Source organism: Cornus florida, unplaced genomic scaffold, assembly GCF_030987335.1.
Source record: "Cornus florida cultivar Cherokee Brave unplaced genomic scaffold, ASM3098733v1 CherokeeBrave_3.0.0_Hap2_Chr05, whole genome shotgun sequence".
Lineage (NCBI taxonomy): Eukaryota > Viridiplantae > Streptophyta > Magnoliopsida > Cornales > Cornaceae > Cornus > Cornus florida.
In genome coordinates, this window is record NW_026775575.1 from 114,776,645 (window position 1) to 114,800,169 (window position 23,525).

A 23,525-nucleotide genomic window follows, 5' to 3' on the forward strand; every position below is an offset into this window, starting at 1 on the left:
ATTATTGTGTGTGTATATATATTTTTTGTAAATTTGATATGTAATAATAGAATTATACAAAAAATTTAAAATATTTATTTTTAACTACAACAGTTATTTTATACACAAAAGGTATATTCTTTAATAACAATCAACATATGTTATGTCTGGACCCACATAATTTTTACAAACCTACTTAAAATATGGTTGATTAATTAATGAAAGGAGAAAGAAGGAAGGAAATATACTGATGTGACTGTGTAAAAAGATCATGTAAAATATACAATAATTTTATACATTAATGACGTGACTGTATATTAGAGATAAAAAAAATAAAGAGACTGAGAGTGTATATTTTTACACAAAAGAGTAGATGCTCTTACAAAGTTAATAAAGAGAATAAAATTTTTTGTGATAATAATGCTGAATATTTAAAATTTAAAAGAAAAATATTAAATTTTAAATTACTAACTCTAAAATTTATGACGAGTGGTTAATTTTTAATTTTATCAAGAATTTAGTTTACTAAACCAGAAAAGAGGCACTTACTCTGTTACTTTAACCAAATTAATCTGCTGTGATTCTTCAATCCAATTAACTTTAGATTTATATGTTTATGCAATTTTTTTTTTAATGAATATTTTTGCCAATCTTCTACATTAACATTGGACACAGATGATGTAATACATATACCTAATACCCACTCTGAGAAATAAACTCCATGAAAATAATCATTGATACACATTATTTTCTTACAGTATTTTTTTTTCCAACAGTAGTTTGAACAAATCATAGCAAAAAGACAATTACAAAAGCATATTTTTCAAGAATGCAAATATGCAGAGTTATAGTTAAACTTGAGTGGATCATATAAGAACAATAATTGTGAATTTAAGTGGCTTGCATTTGTAACTCAAAAGTTCCTCTGTGCATCATATATAAAATTGAAGGGACAGAACAGAAGCACCTCCTGAATCTGTTTTTTGGAATTTCGGCTCTAAGACAGAACAACCACCTTACTTAGTATCCACAACACCAGAGAGAATTCGAATGCAAAGAGCGTGTGAAGCAATCCGCGATCAAGTGCAAAACCAAACAACGTTATTCCTCCATTGTTGTGCTCCAAATATGCAACTGCATTGTGCAGACATGAACATTATATACTACAGAGACACAAAGACAGCTGCAATTTGTGTCCTCATTTATGGGGTTACATATACTAATTGCCACTCCTTTTGATCAGCTGTAAAAAAAATTGTTGTAAGTATTAATTGTGCAGATGAAATATTTACTGACCTAAAGCTTGCCTTGTGCGGAAGCAGGATGGGTGTTGTGAGCAAATTGTGATGAAAGTTTGTGGTGAATCAGAGTCACTGTCACTGTATTTAGATGTTGGTGTCCACATATTTTGACCTTTTGGCCTGTCTGGTGGTGGTCCACAAGTAGAAGAAGTAGAGGCACATGTAACAAGCATATGCCATCTAGTTGCAACTGACACAATCCCTTGAGCTCTGTGTGTGATTCTTGCTGCTCCCATCAGACACAAAAAGAAGCCACTTATCTCAACTGCTGAACAAACCTGCATTTCATCGTACAAATAATTTATAGTCAAGGTCGTGATATCAATCGCTCGCGGTTGTGGTATAACGGATTTGGACAAAATTAGTATAAACTGATTGATACGATTCGCGTATCAGACTTGAAAAAGAGTAATGTATCGAACTTAAATAAAGGTCGCGTATTAGTCGATACGTTGCATGTCGAACGATACTGCGAACCATGCATACAATACACACACACATATATATATATAATAACTATAAATGTGGACTATAACGGACAATCTAGTATTTGAACAATTTTTTTTTTGGATAGATAATGATGCAATATTCAAGAACAAAAGACACAGATCATATGATATATTTTTCTCAAAGGGGAGGTTGAGAGTTTGAGCCATGTTAGGGCAATATATATTGTTAGTATACGTGCATTTGCTTGAACTTTCAACAAAAGAATGCAAATGCAATCTAATAGCTCATACCGAGTGAATCAAATCAAACAGATGTTCGAATTCTAGTTGAGCCCTTACATGATAACTCAAGATTATTCGAACTTAATAAATCATTATGGTCCTAAAGTCTTTTGTATCTATACAATATTTACAATTGATGTTATTGCTAAATTTATTTACTTACATAAAGAGAGATGTGTACTTACCACAAGATCACCAGAATTGAAGAAATTCTTCTCCGATTTTGATGTCAACACCAGCAACAAGGCTCCCAATTGACTAACTGTGATGGTAACCAAACAAGCAATAATAAAGAACCTATATCTATGGCTAGTAACTGATAACTGCTTCCTAATCCTCAGATGTTCTTCGAAAATGACACCGGAATCTGACCCACATCCCTCCAACATTTTACGGAGCCCTTCAAACCTAAGCAACTGGAGCTCACAAGTCGAACGAAACAACACACAAACAAGCAAGAATACACCTGTCCTATAAACCCATGAAGCCAAAACCAACACAAATAAAACGGAATTGATTGGAACTATATTTTTGGGGTTAACATATGGTATTGATGTTGTCACTGTTGAGAAGAATATAATTTTGTGGGCTAGTTCAACAAAAAAGGATGGTAAAAGTATGCAAGCTAGGTATCGAAAGGCCTTGTCTAGCTCTCCGGTGTACCCACGACGAATGTGCATCGAGTCGTCCTGTAAATCGTCCAAAAATAAAAGTTGTCGGAGACCATACCTGTTAGAGGATATAAATATTGTAGATACATCATTTCTTACAACTTCTAGAATATATGAATTGTGAATAATACCAAAAATTGAACCTCAGTTTCATGCTCATAATCATAATTGATGCACATGTTACCCCGCACATTATAAAAAATAAAATAAAATAAAAAAAATTTTAAATGAACTTTTGAACTTCTAGAGTAAATAGTTATTAACAAGCAATTATTTTGCGAAAAATGTTGTATGAAATTTGAGTTAAAAATGCTCAATTGCATGGAAAAGGCCGGGAAAAATGCTTTTAATTTCCAAATTTCTTGAAAAAGTGATTTAAAATTTTTGAACATTAACATTTTTAGAGTAAATGGTGATTAACTGTACCTTCGAAAGAACCTAGACAACGTGAAGAATCCTATCACAGCTAATCCTGAGGCCGGAAGTTGCACCAGCTTGTTCAAGGAAATGGGGTCGTCGGCCAGTGCGGTGGCCGGGACTCGGACGGCAAAGGAGGCCACGGCGGGGATGAAGATGGTGAATATTGTGAATGTAAGGTAGGATATGAACTTGCCCATGCATGAAGAGTGGTCAAGTGCCCACCATTTGAGGCTTATCCTAAAATTTCTTAGCTCATCAAATATAGATGATCTTGATCTTGCATAAGAACGTTGTAATAGTAAGGGAACGTTGGCTTGGATAGGCTCGTCAATCTGATCGGAAAATGACACGTGTTGATCGGTAAATTCAACGTCGATGTGGGTGTCGCCGGAGTGAGAAATGGGACTCATTGCTTCAACTTTCTGCAGATCACAATATCTAGAAGAGTACTACAAAGGAGTCATATATATGTGAGTAAGTGCGTGTATTTGTGTGTGTATTATATATGTAGAAAGTAACAGTTGGTTCAACACTATGAGCATGTGAATGCGTACTTTTTCATTATATAGTCTATTTTGTAAAAACTTTTAATTAATTTTGTTTTCTCGAAGAAAATCAACATTAATATAAGAAGGAAGGACAACAAGTGGTTCAATTTATGGTTCAGCATTAATATATTGTAATAATAATAACTACGGAGTATATAATTTTTGACATATATATATATATATATATATATATCATAATAATCTTGTAGCTACGGATTTAAATTGTAGAAGAGTTTTCACTGAGAAAGTAATAAAATTTTGAATCAAATATCTTGTAAGTTACTTATTTTCAGGATATCATTTGTAAGATTAGTTATATATCAGATTACACTAATTGACCAAACAAAAAATAAATCATGACCATTATTATCAATTTCTCTATATATATATTTACCAATCAAACCCTAAAATCATCTCTTAGTCTTTATTAATGTTGTACAACTTACAATGAACTAGATAGTACTTTCACAACCAATACTTAAAGCTTGTTAAATAAATGGCATGAAATTGCAAATAAAATTATTTGGGATCAGATTTCCCTATCCTAGATAATTGTAATGGTGAAAGGAGTAGAAAACACAAAAAATAAATAAATTTTAAAAACTGCAAAAAGCTTAAGGTGCCGGAAGCTACACACACAAACACACACACACACGCACAAAAGTTGGAAAGGAAAAGCAATAAGCATCCTTGCTAAGCATCCTTGCTTTGTCCCGTGAGTTCTTTTGCCCCCATCATATGGTAGTAGTATGTTTCAAGCAAGGAGTTTAACAGTAATCCAACACGGCTTTTCTCTTTTCCATATTCCTTTCTTTAAGGGTCTCCCAAAAGATAATAAATAAATCAATCAAAATATTTTCTTGGATTGAAGTTCACAACATCTGGTCACAAGATTAAGATTCCACAGAGTCACATAATGAATCCACCAAGTATATACAAGTATATATAGTTTCTCTTTCATTTTAAAAAAATTCCAAACTATTCAAAGTTTATTGGACCGGTTGTAGTGATGATCTGTTTTTAGAGAATAATTTTTTATAATCCTCTAAAAACTGTTCTCTATTTTTGAATTTATCAAAATTGTTTTTAAAATTACAAACCAAGCATGTCTTGTAATTTTCCTTTCATTTAAAAAAAATTCCAAACTATTCCCTTACTAAGAGAAAGTTTTAATTAGACCAGTATTACTATCTTATTAAATATTGACACTGACATGATACAATTGATTGATGTCACATATAACTGTAGAATAAAGGTGCATGGAAGTCTTTCTCACTTACCACAATAAACTTATACATTATATACTCTCTCTATATGTGTGTATAACTGTGTGTGTGTGTGTATATATATATATTGAAAAATATACTATATACGTATATACTCTCTCTAATAAAAAATTATATATTCTCTCTCAAAACCAAAATTATGATGGAGTCAGTACACTTGGGACATTAATCATAACATTTGTGGGTGGGTGTAATACACTTGCACACGAGCGGACCTTCAGATGTTGGTGTGAAGTTGCTGGAATCACGGGCCAATTGTTGGATGACAGTTACAAACTTAAAAAGGAGTTACACGTGCGTCTGCTAATAGCCACAAGAACTGCTTCGCAGGTAATATATGTGAAATGAACTGAAATGAAGGTTATAACAAGCACGGAACATGAGAGCAAAACTCGTTTAAGAGAATTATGTTACATAACACTCACCAGCAAATCGCATCACTAATAAATCAATCTATGACACAAGGATTTAGAGGTCTATGTAACTGACACTTGAGAGCCAGCCGCATGAAGAAACAATTATGGTTATATATATATATTAAATAAAGGGATTACAAAATTCATAACAAGTACATAGACAAAAGAATGGAACCAATGATAATACAAAAAAGATGGAAAAACTTGCCACAAAACTAGCTATTGTAACTGTTAATATACAACTATATTCCTGTAGTTGAAAAAGAAAAAATTATCGGGGGACTTTGATGCACTGCTTGGTCAACTCCATATATGGATGAGTTAACTGGGATAAATTGCCTCTGGTACACAACATACAAAGCCTACGCGGTCTCATAGATTTCACGCTTTGGCTTGTTCTTGGGTCGCCCACATTTCTTTACATCTTTACTCGACAAAAGCTTTACGGCTTTCTCCAGAGTTATGTCCTTTGCCTTCATGTTCTGCTTACAAGGTTTAAACCAACAAAAATATAGTGCAGCAGCAAAAGACTTGAAAAGATAACCAATTTAAGCAACTCAAGGGCCAAGTCTAAGAAATGATTTGATGCAGATTTTATTAACTCGGGATGAGCTCATGAGATAGGGTGGGCTGCATTAGCTTCCACAACCATTCTTTTTAATTGTTAATTTTTACTTTCTTATTTTATTTTTCATCTTTTGTACTTTTTTGTTTTCCATTCTTTTGTTAGGGAGGGTTTACTCATTTTGAGACATCTTTCCACTTCAACAAGTTGTTATATGATTTGCGGTGATCCCAACTTACAAAAATTCGAGCACACCCCCTCAAATGACAAGAGCTTACCCAAAAATCGAACTATGGGCCATAAACTGTTTCCAAGACTCTTTTTGCTCGTAGTAGTAGGAGAATCTCAAAAAAAAATTAAGCAAACACGCTTCCAGAATAGATTTTTACAGTCAAGTAAAACTCAATGACACTTGTCTCCCTAATGCTCCCAATATGTCGCGACATAGTCTTCCAATTGGGACTTTATACATTATCCTAAATTATTGCCCACTATCACACTCCTCCTTGAAAAATACATGTTCCACTTAAGTATCTCATGCATCTCTATACCTACTCTCCAATCTGATAAAAAAATGCTTTGAATCACATGTGCCACAACATTAACAATAAACGAGAATGAAGCTACAAATAGCATACACTAGAAGAAATATTAGTAAAGGTAACCACTATATAGCATAGTATAACAGAGTTGTGCTTAAAAAATGAACATATACCTTAGGTACGGGAGCGATTGAACGCCGATGTCGAATTGAATATCCTGACTTTGCAACCTTTATTACAATTGGTTGGCCATCCTCCGGATGGTTTCCCTGATGCAAAGTCGGGAAAAAAATAAGTGTTGTGATAATAAAAACTAGAATAAGAAACTCAATTTAGATGGAAACATACTATAGTCAAAGGAAAGCGCAGGAACTCAAGGGCATCATCCAGTGTGATGGAGTCTACATTTTTTATCTGAAATAGACAAATTGTATCAGTCCCAATATATGGGTTAAACATTCCAACTGATAGCAAATAAATTAAATAATTAAGCATAACTGCATGGCAAAAAAATGAGGGAGGTTGAGGTGTGGGGGGAAGAAAGATAATGATTAGGGATGAATGAACTACGTATAAGAATTGATAAACAACATTCAACTGAACCAAATGGGCAATAGCCCAGCTGGTACAAACCCACTTCTCCGAAGGGGAGGTCAGCCTTAGTGGAGGCATGGGTGTGTGAGTTTGCTTAACCTTCCAAAAAAAAAAAATTTATTGCAACTGAAACTTGTGAATGATATACCCTGTTTATTGGAAGTACATATCAAGGTGCACACAGCTTGGTACGGACCTGTTTGGCGGTATTTTGAAACCAAACTGGTCCTAACAGTTCCATAAAAACTGGAACCAAACCAAACCGTGAGAACCAATGGAACTGAACCAAAACAAACCATGAAGAACTGGTTCGGTTCCACAGTTCTGCAACTAACTATAACTTCAGCACAATCCATGACAATCAAACAAAAAATCAAATCCATTCCATTTGCTTTGGCACTAATTGCAGACCAGTGTTATGAAAATAGTGTTTCTTTTTTCTTTCTTTTGGAGGAAACATAATAGTGTAGTTTAATGGAGAATCTCCTGAAGGACTTTAAATCACAATCTGAACAAAGCTCAGGAAGGACCTCAGATCTCCAACTTCTTTTTCACTAAACCAACATCCCATGACCCAGTACGTCGATGCCGGTGACAGTACATAAGTAGTCATCAAAATCAACGGCAAAGATAGCCATTCAGATCAGATCTGGAACAAATGAGAAATACACACACATATATATATTGTAAAGTAGCAGATCTGGACAGCATGTTAGTGCAAGTTAGGTGCAGTGGTGAGGTGAGGGTCCTGAGGGATAACAGAATAGAGAGAGACAGAGAGAGAGTAGGGCAGCAATGTGAACGAAGTGAGGGCTAGAAAAGTATATATATTACATATAAACAGTTCAGTTCGGTCCGGTCCCAAAGGACCCCAAACCAGAACCGAACTGTAAAATTACGGTTCCATGATTTTGGAACCTGGACCAGACCGAACCATAAGAAAACCAGAATGAACCGACCGGTCCGGTACGGTTTATTGGTTTCACTGGTTTTTTGTGCACCCTTATGCTCCAGTGCCTAGGTGCACCAAGAAAGAAAAATAAAAGAAAAAGAAAAAGAAAAAGAAAAGAAAAGAAAATAAATGATTCTCTTTGACTATTTAAAAAATAAAGCCTTTTCCCAAGTTTTGGGGGTTGGCTACACAAGGCTTGCTTCACCAATCCACTCTATTTAAGGCAATAATTTTGGTCAATCACATATTATCATATTTTTTCTTATCTTTTCTGGGCAAGTAACTATCATATTTTTCCTTATCACAACCTAAAATTGTGACGAACTCTGTGGGCGGGTGCGAAACACTGGACGAGCTACCACACCGGTAGGCTACAGGGTGTATATTACTTGTAATGAATTTCTCTATTTGGTGACTGCTTCCTTATATTCAAAGAGAGAGAGAGAGAATATATAATGATCTATAGTTTTAATATATAAAAATATTTTTATATGATTTATAGCGTCAATTCTATTTTGTCCCACGTGTGTGGGGTTCTAAGAGGGATACAATCTAGGAAGAACGGACACAGCGCCTAAAGGACAAAGAATCCGTGTCAAACACCCGGACATGTCTAGGCACGTGTCGGACAAGCCAAAAATCGTGTATGATATATATATATATTTGGGTTAATTTCAAAATATCCCCACTACTTTCAAATTTTGATCATAAACCACCAACTTGTTTCAAAAAACCCCCAACACTCTAAAAAGTGATCACATTGCCCCAATATCCGTATCTGACCCATTACCCAGGCTATGAAATGACAAATTTAACCTTACTATTTAATGCTAAATTTCAAACTAATTTTTTTTTTTTTTTAATTACAAAAACACCCTTTAATATCTTTTTCTTCAAACCCCCCCTCCTCTCTCTCTCTCTCTCTCTCTATAAAATAGACCATGGCGAATCTATTGAAAGCATCACCTCAATTTGGCTTCAACACCACCCAATAAATCCAATACAAAAACAGACATTACATATTCATTTTAATTATATGCATCTTCCACAATAATTAAACTGACACTTAAAAGAGGTAATTTGATTTGTTGGGTGAGCCGACCAGGACCAACCCGAGAAATACAGAGACACGAGTTTAGTGAGGACGAGGACTTGATTCGGTGAGCCGACCAGGACCGATCCATGACGCGACCATGCCAAGTCATCGGCGTCCACCACTCGGATCATCATGTCCAGCTCCTCCACGGTGGTGTCGTTGCCCAGGCTGCCCATTATTGCACTGAGCTCCGACGACGAAATCTTGTCGTCGCCGTTCACGATGAATTGCTTGAACACTTACGTTAGCTCTTCCTCGATCTAGGCATGAGAGATGGAGTTCGACACCATTGACAGTGATCTAGAGGATTGGTGGAAAGCGCTCGTGATCGACAGTGAAGAATTACTACGTTTTTTCTTGCGACTGAAGAGATTTCGCTAACCCCATGATTATTTATTTTGAATTTTGACTATGATTTGTGAATGAATGAACAATGCGATGAATGAATGAAATAGAGGTAGAGAGAAAGAGGTAGAGAGAGAGGGTGATACACGTATAAGCAGTTATGGGAACACGAAGATTTGGGTGAAGGACGACGATGGTTTCCGTTCATGGAGGAACGACAAACGTCGCTGTCGGCGACCTGTTCGAGTCGATTCATGGTTCCAGGTGGCTGCCTTGTGTAGCAACCGGTTTTCTGTTCAGACCGGCGACTTCGCGCTAGAGTAAAGACTTCGGCAATGACCGGCCGATGCTTTTTCTTGCCGACAGCAAGGCTTTCGGCGATAATGAAAACAAGAAGAACAGTAAGAAAAAAGGGTATTTTTGTAATTTTTATAAAATAATTTACAGTTTTTAATTTAACAATAAATAGAAAAGTCAAATTTGTCATTTCACAGCCCAGTGAACGGGTCAGAACGGATATTGGGGCAATGTGATCAAATTTTAAAGTGTAGGGGGTTTTCTGAAATAGGTTGGGGGTTTATGATCAAAATTTGAAAGCAGTGGGGGTTTTATTGAATTAGCCCTATTTTTTTTTTTAATAGTTGGACATTGGCACGGACGCGCTTTTGACTTGCCATGGATACATGTTTGACACGCATGTTCCACTTTTGGGGATTTATTTTATTTTTGTTTTGATTGATAACTAAGGCATTCTTCGGGATTTTTAAGAAAGTTTTAGAAAGAAACCTGGGTTGAAGTGTAAATATGAGTTGTTTAGTAATTAATAATTTGGTCATTACATAATTACTTAAAATTAGTTGTTTTATAAAATAATTTTATATTAAAACAATCAGATATTAATGCTAATATTTTAGTTGAAAGGTTCAAACTCTTGCATGATCATCCTTGACTCTCTTGTTCTCCCACCAACCAAGCTTTGCTAACTGTGAATGGTCTCTCTCTCTCTCTCTCCTCTTTTCTCTCTTCTTCTTTATCCTCCTCTTTTCTTTTTTCTTCACAGACCCTAATGTTGCGTTTGGTGTACAGAAATGGAATGAATAAGAATGGGAATGGAATACTCTTCCCATTCTATTGTTTTGTTGCAAATATGAAATCTATAGGAATTGACTAATGTAAAATTTAGAAAAGAATGAATTTTAAATTAAATTATCCAAAATACCCATGCTAGTGACAAATAATTTAATTGGCAAAATAACATTCTTCTATAAATTTTTTAAAAAGAAATGGTGGTGATGGAAGGCGGTGGTGGCAATGGTGGTGGAGCTGGAAAGCGGTAGTAGTGTAGATAGTGGCGTTGGAAGGCGGTGGTGGCAGAAGGCAGAAGGGTGACGGCAGTGGTAGTGGCGGTGGTGGTAATGGTGGAAGGCGTCGGGGGTGTGGAAGGCAGTGGAGGTGATGGTGGTGGTTAAAGACGGTAGTGTATGTGGTGGCGGTGGAGGTGGCGGCAGTGGAAGGTGGTGGTGGTGATGGTGATGGTGATGGAAGTCGGTGGCGTTAGAGTTGGAGGTGGCGGTGGCGGTGGTGGAAGGTAGTTGTGGTGGTGATGGAAGTTGGTGGCAGTAGCGGTGGCGGTGGAGGTGGTGTTAGTGGTAGAGGTGGAGGTGGAGGTGGAGGTGGAGGTGGTGGTGGTGGTGGAGGTGGAAGTGGCAGCGGCGGCGGTGGTGGTGATTATGGAAGTTGGTGGTGGTGGTGGTGGCGGTGGGGGCGGCGGTGGAAGGTGGTGGGGGTTATGGAAGTCGGTGGCGGTGGAAGGCAGTGGAGGCGGTGGCAGTGTGATGGTGGTAGAAGGCAGTTACGGTGGTGACAGTGGTAGTGACGGTGGTGGAAATAGTGCAAAGCGGCAGTGGTGGTGGAAGGTGGTAGTGATGGTGAAGGCGGTGACAATGGTAGTGGTGGTGGCAATGACGAAGTTGGAAGGCAGTAAAGGTGGCGGTGGTCGAAGGTGGTATTGGTGGAAGGCGGTGGCAGTAGTGGAAGTTGGTGGTGGTGGTGGCCACAGTGGAGGTGGTGGCGGTGTGTTAGTTGAAGGTGGCAACAATAGTGGCGGTGGCAGTGACGATGGTGGAAGGCAACGGAAGTCATGGCGATGGTGAAAGTCGGTGTTGGTTGTGGTGGTGGTTTTTCAACGCGAAGCATGAGAGTTTTTTAGGAACTTGATTTTTTTTTTTTTAAATTACTTAGGAATAGAATGGCCATTCCATAGGTTTAGTTGCGGATTGAATTTTCATTCCGTAATGGATTTCCTTCCAATGGAATGGATTCCCACTTTAAATTGCATACCAAACAAAGAAATGATTGGAATGGGCATTCCATTCCATCAAACATAGCGTAAATACTTCTTTTTCTCCTTTCACAACAAAATTCTTTTTGTACCTCTTTTTCCTAAATTGTATGCCTCAAAACTTACAAAAAACTTTCAGTTGGCCTACCTAAAGTTTTTCACACACTTTGAGTTAGTGAGTTTGGAAATAAAAATAATTTTATTATTAGTATATTTACATTTACATATAATGTATAATTTGCCGGGATAATTCTATAAAAATGGAGTTTTGTGGGTCAAAAGACCAAAGAATGAAGTCAAAATCAAAATTTTCAAATTAGTAGAATTTTATAAAAGTCTGACGTGGACATGGAAAATTACTGCACATCATCTTTTTATTCTCAAAATACCCTTCTATGGTTGTTATGAAATTATGCTACTACCCCTCTCATATCTAGAGAGAGAAACCCATCTATGTCAATCCTCTCAAACTTTCCTTCTCGGGCAGCTCCTCCTTCCTTAAACTCCCGAAACACGCCGTCAAAACCACCGGAAAACAACGCGGCAGAGCCAGGATGGCCGACAGCACTGCCGGAAGCTACGCCCAAGCCTTCGCTGACGTCGCCAAGTCCAACCAAACCCTAGAAATTAAGATTTATTTGCTACTTTTTTCTTTTTCTTTTTTTGAAAGGTACATATTTGCTACTTTGATACTATAAACCTTCAAGAAAAATGGAGAGAGGCCTAGTTCTCATTTGTGAATATTCCAATTTTTATGGTGTGACTTGGATTTCACAGACCCACTTGAAGATTTCTTGTGGATCCACAAGCATTTGTATCAACCTTTTGTATTGCCGAGCCATGGATCGACCATTACAGAGGATTGGGTTGGTTTTTTCATGATGTTTAGTGTTGGTTTTTGAATCTCCGCTTGGATCTTGATATTTCTTTTGTTTGATATGGATTTTGGGTCTAAATCGGGTTTGGCGGAAAAGATGTTTTGGAGGGACATGAGAGGGAGAACAAAGATTTGTTGTTGTTGTTTTTTTTTTTTTTTTTAACAGGTTTGTTGGTAAGGTGGGTGAAAGAGAGAGATGGCAGATAGGATTGTTGATTGTTCGTTTGGGAAGAAGGGTTGCCATAGATGGGCTTCTCTCTCTAGATATGAGAGAAAGGTGTTTTGGGAATAAAAAGATGATGTGCAATAAATTTTCATGTCCACTTCAGACTTTTATAAAATTTCATTAATTTGGAAAACTTAATTTTGACTCAATTCTTTTGTCCTTTGACCCCCAAAACTCCATTTTTATGGAATTATCCCTAATTTGCCTACTATGAGTTCAAGAGAGAATTTTTTTTTTTTTTTTTTAATGTTTAATAAAAATACACACAAACATTTCTTATAAAACATTTTGTTTGACGGTTTTTACACAAAAAGAATAACTAGAATTATTTGTTAATCTCGGTCAGCATTGGAAGCACTAAGAAACGATATATATCATATATACTAATATTTTTAGTTCTCGCTTATTAAATGACAAATTCTATAGCTACTCCTTGTATAAGTTATTGAAGTACTTTTCTATTTTGTTTTCATTAATTTGCAATATTTTGTTTAATTAAAATGATTAAAAAAAAAGAAAGAAAAATATTCCATCTAGGTAATAATGATTTTTTTTTTTCTCCCCAAAATGGAATAAAAATACTCAATTTTAAACAATTGTTGAAGAAAAATTATTTATTTAACAATATATTGCTTTACGAGTTCTCCTTTTATATTTAATTTATTATTTTCTCTTCTCTATGTGTTTTTCCTTTTCATATTTTGTCTCTATTTATTAAGTTGCATTTTTATCATTTTTCAAATTATATTTTCCTCAATATATATACTAATACTAATATAGAAAAATATCTTACAATTGATTTATAATGTTTTCAAATTACAACTACATAGTACTAATTCCCACCGCCCACAAAATTGAAATTTCTGGCTCCGCCCCTGTTCTTTCTATCATTCTCTCTTATTCCTACCAAAAAACAATTGTTTTCACTATTAGGTTGATAAAAAAATAATATTACTCTTAATTTCTTAAAGTACAACATCATATATATATTTATTATTCATCGTGTCCCTGCCATGTCCGTGTCCTACTTTTAAGGATTTGCCTCCGTGTCGTGTCGCATCGTATCCGTGTTCCGTGCTTTCTACATAGTGACAATTCTGAGATTCAACCTATATTCTCACGCCTGATAGAACTAACATGATGAAGGTCCTGGACCCTACCTCACCATGTCTGCCAGATAACATATCGTTTTCACAGTTAATCTTGCCATGTGTCTATCACTACAACAACCCATGTGGCACGTCTCCTCCTCCCCGCAATTAATCTTGTTTCTCCATCCTTAGACTAAAATGTGGACAAATCTCCTACACGGAATAGACTTTTGGCATTGCATCAAATATCAAATCTTCATTGTGTGCTCTGCCTCCATAAAGTCCAAAGGCCAGTGCCACAACTCTTGGCCTCAACAAATTGGGCAAGAGTGAGGTTTTGATACTTAAGACATAGTCCTGACAGGTACACTCTTTGTTAAACATTTAATTTTTCCTACTTTATGTTTTTATTCTTAATCAGTTAAAATGGAATAGTATGTCAAATAATTATTCTCACAGGGTATATTTAATGACATTGTGTATATATATTGTTTTGTGTCATTTTTAGTCAAAAGTTAATATGTAATATTATGATGGAAAAGAAAAGGGAAAAAACAGAATTTTAAGGATTCCCCAGCGTAAAAGAAATAACACTGCCAATTTTATATTGGTTGAAGATATTGATTGGTTCTTATAGGTAGCAATATATGAAAGAAAGCAGAGATAGGTCTAAGGTTCGAATCCTCTTGGGTGCAAACAATTCCTTGGAGGGTGAGTACCAAATGGGAAAAAAAAGGAAAAGAAAGCAGAGATGGTTATAGATTTGCATACGAAACAATGGCAATAGGTAAGGAGTCTAAAATGTTTGCAGTCACATTATAAATGCAGAAGTCTATACATACTTGACAAATAGAAGATCTTTTAGGTGTGTAACCCTTCCTGTCTTCACCAAGTTGCACGTAATACCCATAAGGACCATTCTTCAACAGGACCTGAAAGATAAATAATATTTTCAAGTTTCAACAAATATATTGAAAGAAACAAAAAACTTCAGTAAAAATTGAAAATGCATGCTGATTTGATCAAATGATAAGTCAAGACCCGAAGTGACCTTCTCATTAGAACCCGGATTTAGACCGAGCACTTTTGGCTCCTCAGCCGTGTTGTTATTTTGAGGAGCATCCTCTTCGTCATCATCACCATACAATGTCTTGGCAATGTACCTGTACACCAATCCAAACATTGCAGCAAATTACAGTGGCAACAAAATAAAAAATAAAAAATAAAAAGGATGAAATATCACAAAATTGTCTGTAATCAAACAAACTTATAATTAAATAAATCTATTTTTATAAGTAACTTCTAATTAAATAAATGAAATGTGAAGAACCACTTACTATGTTATTTCCTACAATTAATGAACAAGAAAATTAAGAAGAAAAACTAAATCAACCTACATGGTATTCATGAAGTTATTATTTAAAGAGAGAACAGTTTAGGGTCCATGAGGCAGCCCATGGATCAGTTTGTTCTGCAAATCCATACAATTGCCTACAATACTGCAGCATGGAGAAGCACATGGAATATGTTGTATGTTACGATAAATATGGTGTACATTGTTAGTGGTAGACATGCATTCATGAGAATGGAATCTCAAAAAAGAAAAACAATTGAAGGAAGTATGGTTTAGAGAGTGGAATCTCAAAAAAGAAAAACAATTGAAAGTTTTCACTATGTGTAAAATTAGAGATTACAAGTTTCAGCCCCTCAGTCTATTCTGTACGAATTTCAATGTCTCTCTCACAACTCACTCCAAACCCTAAATGCACTTATATATCGGACTACAAGAGAGTACAAATTAGGGTCCACGACCCATGAGCAAAAAGGGATCAAAAAATTTCCTCGGAGCCAAGCCCTCCTTGAATTTAAAAAAAAATTCAGTTGTAGTATTATGTCTCTCCAAACTGACTGCTGACAATAAGAGTCAATAGCTCTGTTAGCCGAAGTGCACCAACAAATTATCTACTGTCTCCTTTACTCCATTCCACACGCAATCTAATTAGGACCATACTCCACCTTTGCTCTCATTAGAAATCTCTCTAGTGCAGTCATCCAAGGTAAACCATGAAAGGAAAAGCTGCCTCGGAACACACTCTAGCTAGCAAATATCTTCTATGGGAACCAGCAATCTCCATTTTCACTCAAGCCTTCCTCCTCAAAGCATCTACTCTATTGCTGTGACGGTATGACGGCATAAAAAGCCAAAGAAGATTCCACGGACACCAACTCCCAGTCCTGTACAACCCTGCTCAACAAAGGATCCCAAATTGCTCCAATTTCTGACGGATACCAGTTACATTTCGTAGCGATGAACTCCTAGCCCACAGCAATGGTAAAAGGATCTAAGAACACACCACTCATACAGTAATATCCCCACACCAAGTGTCACGCCAATTACACACCCCCTCTACTACTGGTAAGAAATTCTCCCATACTAATGCCTTTCCATAGTTTGGTTCAATGAGAACTCCCGACTTCATTTATAGTCCAATCAGTCCTAGCACTAGTATTTCCTATGAACCAAATTCCCCACCATGCAACCTTTGTCCTCTGCATATCTCAGCAACCACATTTCTAATAGAGCTGTTTTCACAACCTAAGGTTTCTGATACCGGAACACTCTCTCCTAATAGAAGCACAAACTGCATTTGAATCCATTGAGTATTTGAATCCTCAAACCACCTGAAAGCATTTGTATTTCCTATGCCAACAACCTACACTTCTAATAGAGCTGCTTTCACAACCAACACTTTTTGATGCTGGAACCCTCTCTCCAAATGGGAGGCGTAAACTGCATCCCACTCCACTGTATGATATTTCAATTCAAAGCCCAAACCACCTGCCAGGAAATCTATTTGAAGCTTCTAATCTATTTGCCACATATGGACATATGGTACACAGGAAGGTTACAATCAAAAAGAGTTAGCCTCCCCTTTTCAATAAATTGCCTCTTTTCCAACCAGCGAATCATCTCTTGCACCACTTCAGTGACTTCATTGGTAAGTGTACATCTAATGACACTAAAACTCCATATATATATATGTATAACCTCCAACTCCAGTTCATTTTCAAATCCCACAAAATATTCAACACATGTAAAAGATTATAAAAAAAAACTCTTATACAAAAACATACATGATATATAGCACAACTACACAGCCATATAAAGAACACTAAATACCATTACTCCACATAAATCAAGAACACTAAAAAAAGTCTGATTACTTACTTCACAGTTCACAAAGCACAAAGACAGAGTCCAATAGCCAAAACAAGTGGCTGAACAAGTCGGTCACATGGACTACAGTGAAAGCTTGGAATACAGCATACCAAATTATACCAAGAAAATAGAAAATCTGAATTACACACACAAAGAATATATCTTTTTATCGTGAGCAGTACATGAAAAAGTTGGAAGCAGCATGAATTAATATATTTTTTACTAGTTGGCACTCACACACACTTGTCCCTTCTGAGACTTAAACCCCTGACCTCCCTTTGGGAAGTAAGAGGCTGATACCGCTAGGCCACTAGCCTGTTGGTCATGAATTAATATATGAAAATAGAAGGGGAAAAAAAAGAGTTGAAATCATGTGAAGTCATACTCACTTGCACTTTGGGTGTTGATCACAACCTATAAAATAGCCTGCACCAAACCTACTAACTTTGAAAATCAAAGTGCCCTCCTGACAACTTGGGCATGTCCTACTTTCATCAGGTAGAGAGGCAAACAAGAAATCCCCAAACGTTTTCTCTAACATCTTCTCCACTTCATGAATATGTACTTTAGCAGCCTGGTCACAAAACTTGCTGAATCTTGTCCAATAATCTCTAAGGAGGCCTTTCCATTCAGTAAATCCAGCAGAAACGTTATCAAGCTCAGTCTCCATATCTGCAGTGAAACTATAATCCGTGACCTCAGAAAAATGGTTAGAAAGAAATGCTGACACCATACGACCACGAAATTCTGGGTATAATGTCCGACTTTTTACTGTCACATAATTTCTATCCTTTAACACTTTCAACGTAGTTGCATATGTAGAAGGTCTTCCAATACCAAGTTCCTCCAATTTTTTAACCAATGATCCTTCGTTGTAGCGTGGTGGAGGCTGTGTATGATGCTCGTTGAGTTCAACTTTACAAAGACACAGTGGATCCCCTTGCTTCAAATTACTGAGAACCTTAAAATTTTCTTCACGGTCATTTCCTTCATTTTCATTATACTTGATTGCTTTAGCTTCCAAATCTCCATACACTGCTCGGTATCCAAGAAACTCAACTCTTGAGCATGCAGATCGAAAAACAATGGAATGACCAGCATTCTGAATATCAACTTGTAACTGATCAATAATAGCGGGTTCCATTTGGCATGCCACCGTACGAGCCCAAATAAGAGCATATAACTTCAAGGAATCCGCATCAAGCACTCCAGCAAGCATTGAAGGTAAACTCCGGATATCTGTGGGCCTAATAGCTTCATGGGCCTCTTGAGCATTCTTCACCTTCTTAAAATATTTGCGAGGAGTCTCTGATGCAAAACTTTGTCCATATCTTTCAATGATCAATGAGCAAATGTCCTTTGCTGCTTCATTAGAAATGTTCAACCCATCTGTTCTGGTGTATGTTATCAATCCTGCTGCCTTGCCGTTTGATAATTGAATCCCCTCATACAGTTTCTGTGCCAGTTTCATTGTATATGTCGCTGGAAAATTTAACTTGTTTGCAGCATCCTGCTGAAGTGATGATGTTATATATGGAATGGGAGGGTTCTTTCGCATTTTGTTTCTTTTAGAGCCAATGACTTCAAAGTTCGACAGGTTAATCTTCTGTTCAATATCTTTAGCGTATGCAAGAGAGCTAATTGAAAGCTGGTTAACCTTTTTTGAATGAAGATGGGTCAAGTATGATGAAAAAGAAGAGTTATTCACTGAAGAACCTAGTTCCATTTTCTTAAAAAAAACTTCAACTGTCCAATACTCCTGTGGTTTAAATTCATCAATTTCCATTTCTCTATCACACACAAGAGACAGAGCAGCAGACTGGACTCGTCCAGCTGACTGGCAACCAGGTAATTTACGCCATAACAATGGTGAAATGCTGAATCCAATCAAATAATCAAGAGCTCGCCGTGCAAGATAAGCATGGACTAGATTTACATCAATATCTCTTGGAGTCTGCAGCGCGCTTTTGATTGATGACTCAGTTATTTCATTAAAGACAACCCTAGCTACAGTGATATCTTCAGGTAGAGCATCCTGTTGCAGCAACATTTCAATGATGTGCCAAGCAATAGCCTCTCCTTCACGATCAGGATCTGATGCGAGAATAAGATTTTCTGCTCTGAAAAACAAGGCAGAACAAGATAGATATTAGCGGCCAACTAAAAATCACAAAAATGTATATAAGCAAAAAGAAAATAGCAGAGATTTGAGGAAGAGTGGCATCTAGAATACCTTACTAGATGCCACTTCAAAACCAAAAACTGAGCAACATGTATAATTTTGCATATCATGCATTTTGAAAAATACATTTATGGTGATAGAAAAAAGAGCTGATATCGTACCCACTTAGAGAAACCTTGATACTCTTAAGATGAGTCCAGGCAGCAGCTGGGACCTCCCATACCATACTGAAGTCGTCATCGGGCCGCACAGACCCTGATCTTGCAGCCAAATCTCTTACATGACCATAGCTAGGTATAACTTCATACATATCGCCAAGGTAGCCCTGGATAACTTTTGCCTTTGTGACAGACTCCACCACCACAACAGATTTACCAGTAGCAGGATACAAATGCTTTGTTGTCCTCCGTCCCTGGGTCTTAGCTTTGCCTGTCACTTGAGGGGTGTGTTTCTGTTGTGATTTATGGGCAGATGAAGCTTGAAGTTCCTCAATGGACTTCACAAGTACATTAGCTCCTTTTATAGGTTTCCCCTTTTTATGAGTTTTCCCAGTTGTCTTTTTGGATTGCGGCTTTGCTGAAACAGAACTATCAATTACTTTGACGGGGGTGTTCCCAGTTGAATTATTCTGAAAAACTGCAGCGTTAGCCAACATATTGCAATGAGATAAACGCTTAACTTGATAAGTCTGAAAGTAAAAAACTTCTAACCTCTGAAGCTGCTGGAGATTGGTTATTCTTTGTGAGATTTTGACTCTTTGCTTGAGAAGCTCTTTTGGAATTTTTTTGCTCAGCTGCCACATCAGAAACAGCATTAGTGCCAGAATTCTTATTAAATAGTTTGGACAAAGATTGTTCACCACTTGTCTTGCTTCTAGACTGCTGCTTAAGTTTTCCATTAGCTTTTGTTTTACTTGACTGCTGCTTCAGATTTTTCATGCCATTCCCAACTGGCTGCCCTCCCGAATTCACCATATCAACATCTTTAACAGCTGAAATTTTAGAGTTAGAACCACTTTTTCCCAGTGCCTGATTGGAAGCTGCAACTACCACCTCACGTTTGACATTTTTCTTCTGAACAGCAGATCCCTTTGCCTGATTGGAAGCTGCAACTGCCACCTTGCGTTTGACATTTTTACTCTGAAGATCCAATCCCTTTGCCTGATTGGAAGCTGCCTGATCGGAAGCTGCAACTACCACCTTGCGTTTGACATTTTTCTTCTGAACAGCCAATCCCTTTGTCTGAGTGGAAGCTGCCTGATTGGAAGCTGCAACTGCCACCTTGTGTTTGACATTTTTCTTCTGAGCAGCTGATCCCTTTGCCTGATTAGAAGCTGCTTGATTGGAAGCTGCAACTACCATCTTGCGTTTGACATTTTTCTTCTGAACAGCCGATCCCTTTGCCTGATTGGAAGCTGCCTGATTGGGAGCTGCCTGATTGGAAGCTGCAACTACCACCTTGCGTTTGATATTTTTCTTCTGAACAGCCGATCCCTTTGCCTGAATGGAAGCTGCAACTGCCACCTTGCGTTTGACATTTTTCCTCTGAACAGCCGATCCCTTTGCCTGCTTCCAATTCTTATTAAATATTTTGGACAAAGTATTCCCACCGGTCCTTCCATCTGTGACACCTGAATTACCATTTTTATTCATTACTGCTTTTGGAATCTTAGAGAAAGACCTCCTTGCAAAAGCTTCATAATAAGGTGAACTCAATCTGATACCACCACCCAATGACCCACAACCGAAAATATTCCTGGGAATGCCAGTTGTACAGAGGCCAACTCTTAATTGGGGCTGGACGGTAATGGCACACCTGGACTCATCAGCAACGCTTCCAAAAATATGAGTATTTCGCTCAGACTTTAGTCTGAGAACATTTGGTTGATTGGCTTTTATAATACAAGAAATCTTGACTTTTTTAAATTTGAGCTTTGAGTATTTTTCATCTGTAGCACCAGTGCCAAATGACGAACACCGTAAACCTGTGGCTGGGAAATTCTGCAACATTCTGTTCTGCAAGTGTAGTACCAATTCCATAAAATAATAAAACTATTAACATGGGAAAAATAACAAAGAAAAAAGTACCATGACATACTAAAATAGCTTGACACAAAAAAAAAATCATCTTTCTTTCAATTCGAAACAAACACGGTTGTTTTTCCATTGATTTGAAAGTATTATTGCAACAATCAATCTGTATGGACTTCCAGCAAAAAAAATAGTCCACAAGAAATGTATTTTCTACATAATAAGATCGTATCATTGAACATATAGACAATGACATGAACAAGAAAAAACTATTTTTTTTATAAATAAAAAAAAATAGCACAGGCCAGTAAACTCCACTTAAAAGCTTTTGCTTTGTTCAACCAAACTGCCGATTCCACCAATTAACATACATACCCCGCAAGGCTTGTAAAGTGCAATTCTTTTCACCAATTAAAATAATGTTGCATTTAGAAACGTGGAATTGGAATTGAAAGAAAATGAGTTCAACAATTCCAATTCCATATATAGCATTCCACTTGTATGAAAAATATCTAAGTTCACGTCTTCATGCTGTCAGCACCATTTGGATCCCAGTCATATACTTACTTCATATGACAACAAAAGTTTAACGATAAGAGTGTAACCATAAAATGTATCAATATTTTCGGAATCACACATTAGGAATAACATGAATTACTTTGGGATTTGTCATATTTCCTAACATTTCTTCTTAGTCTAATTCATCATTTTGAATTATCATTTCTCACCTAAATCAACAAATTCATATATATACATATGGAAAGGAAATAGAACTGAGAACCTTCAAAGTGATAGGCTGAAGCAGAAATGAATAGTTGGAGAAGTTCCCAAAGAAAAGGCGATAATTAGAGGCGGCAAATAAGCTTCTGTGCATCTGCTGAACAATCGCCATCAAAGCTTTCAAAGAAGAAATCCAAATAGGAATACTGTTCTCTGAAACATCATTTTCAACAAAAACCAAAACAACGTTAGACCAGATTCAAACGGGTTACTTCGGAAGGAGAAATGTAGAGAGAGAGAGAGACCATGGCTTCATTGGGATGGTTTGTCGCCCAGAGAGAGAAGGGGGGGGGGGGGGGGGGGGGGGGCTTGGGGGGAGGGGTAAAGGGTTTTGTGGGAAATGAGTTCAGACTCAGAGGGTTTTGGGGTTTTGGGTTGGGCTACTGTATTTATGGGAGATATTTTAACGGGTCCAAAACGGAATGGAAACCCTAGTTAGGGAAAAGCGTTGGGCTGTGAGATTGGGCTGATACAGGATTGGTTCCGCTTAAAGCCTAAACACACGTATCGAATAATGGTGTAAGACAAAATAAAATAGAAAAATTCTTTTCGCTCCATTTGTTCTTGTGTCTGATTATCCTAAAATATTTAGTAATAAAAAAATATATTAAAATTTAACAAAAATAATTTACTCATCAATTTCGACAAGTTATTTTATACGGCCCTTCAAGTGGACAAATAAAAAAAATGTTTTACCTAAAAAATAAAATATTTTTTACGAAAAAAATATTTTACATCAGTACAAATAGAGCTTAATTTTGACAACAAAAGCAGTCAACCACATTTTTTCTTTAGAAATTTTAACATAACTCTCTATTTTACAATAACAATAACAAACTTTTTTATTAATTACTTGGTTATAATTTCATTTGGCTCTGTATAAAAGCCATAAACCTGTCGAATTACATGCTATTACCCTAAACGTGGACTATATCACTCTTTCTAACTATCATAACCATTCATTATTATTATTATTTTTTTCTAATTTTGTCCCCAATTTATGTTACTACAGCCATCTCCAAATGTTTATTTTTTATTCTATCATTTTTATACCGTAAATCTATCTCCACATTCACATTTTCACTGCACACTTTACGCGTATGCTAGTGTCCATGATTTGGAGAAATTATTGCATGGATCAAGTCCATACACCTCACTTGGCTGAGTTGGTGGACTATACCAATTAGACCAATTAATTGTAGACACATGTAATAAAAAATTATTTTTATATTCAATTTGCCACTCTTTCTTCTTTAGAATAAAAAATTATTTTCTATCTGTCCGCAAGAATCAGAAGTTAAAAACCCGCATATCATTTTAGATTGTTCAAAA

General features: G+C 36.6%; 2 protein-coding genes across 3 annotated transcripts; both read right to left on the reverse strand.

Annotated features, from left to right (window-relative positions):
• Positions 1 to 684: 684 nt before the first annotated feature.
• LOC132308786 (uncharacterized) lies at positions 685 to 3,561 on the reverse strand. Its single transcript, XM_059807004.1, has 4 exons — positions 3,109 to 3,561; positions 2,197 to 2,740; positions 1,276 to 1,558; positions 685 to 1,113 (listed from the first exon to the last, which is right to left on the reverse strand). The coding sequence occupies exons 1-4, from the start codon at positions 3,510 to 3,512 to the stop codon at positions 977 to 979; spliced, it is 1,368 nt and encodes a 455-aa protein (XP_059662987.1). The 5' UTR covers positions 3,513 to 3,561; the 3' UTR covers positions 685 to 976.
• A 1,882-nt stretch (positions 3,562 to 5,443) lies between these two features.
• LOC132308787 (uncharacterized) lies at positions 5,444 to 22,484 on the reverse strand. 2 transcript variants are annotated; one of them, XM_059807005.1, is made up of 10 exons: positions 22,439 to 22,484; positions 22,195 to 22,346; positions 20,094 to 21,398; positions 19,545 to 20,011; positions 17,591 to 19,321; positions 15,033 to 15,144; positions 14,824 to 14,913; positions 6,808 to 6,873; positions 6,633 to 6,728; positions 5,444 to 5,834 (listed from the first exon to the last, which is right to left on the reverse strand). In XM_059807005.1, the coding sequence occupies exons 2-10, from the start codon at positions 22,303 to 22,305 to the stop codon at positions 5,715 to 5,717; spliced, it is 4,098 nt and encodes a 1,365-aa protein (XP_059662988.1). In that variant the 5' UTR covers positions 22,306 to 22,346; positions 22,439 to 22,484; the 3' UTR covers positions 5,444 to 5,714. The 2 variants fall into 2 exon arrangements, with proteins under 2 accessions (XP_059662988.1, XP_059662989.1); XM_059807006.1 differs by lacking the exon at positions 22,439 to 22,484 and having other exon boundaries at positions 20,094 to 21,393; positions 22,195 to 22,273.
• Positions 22,485 to 23,525: the final 1,041 nt, after the last annotated feature.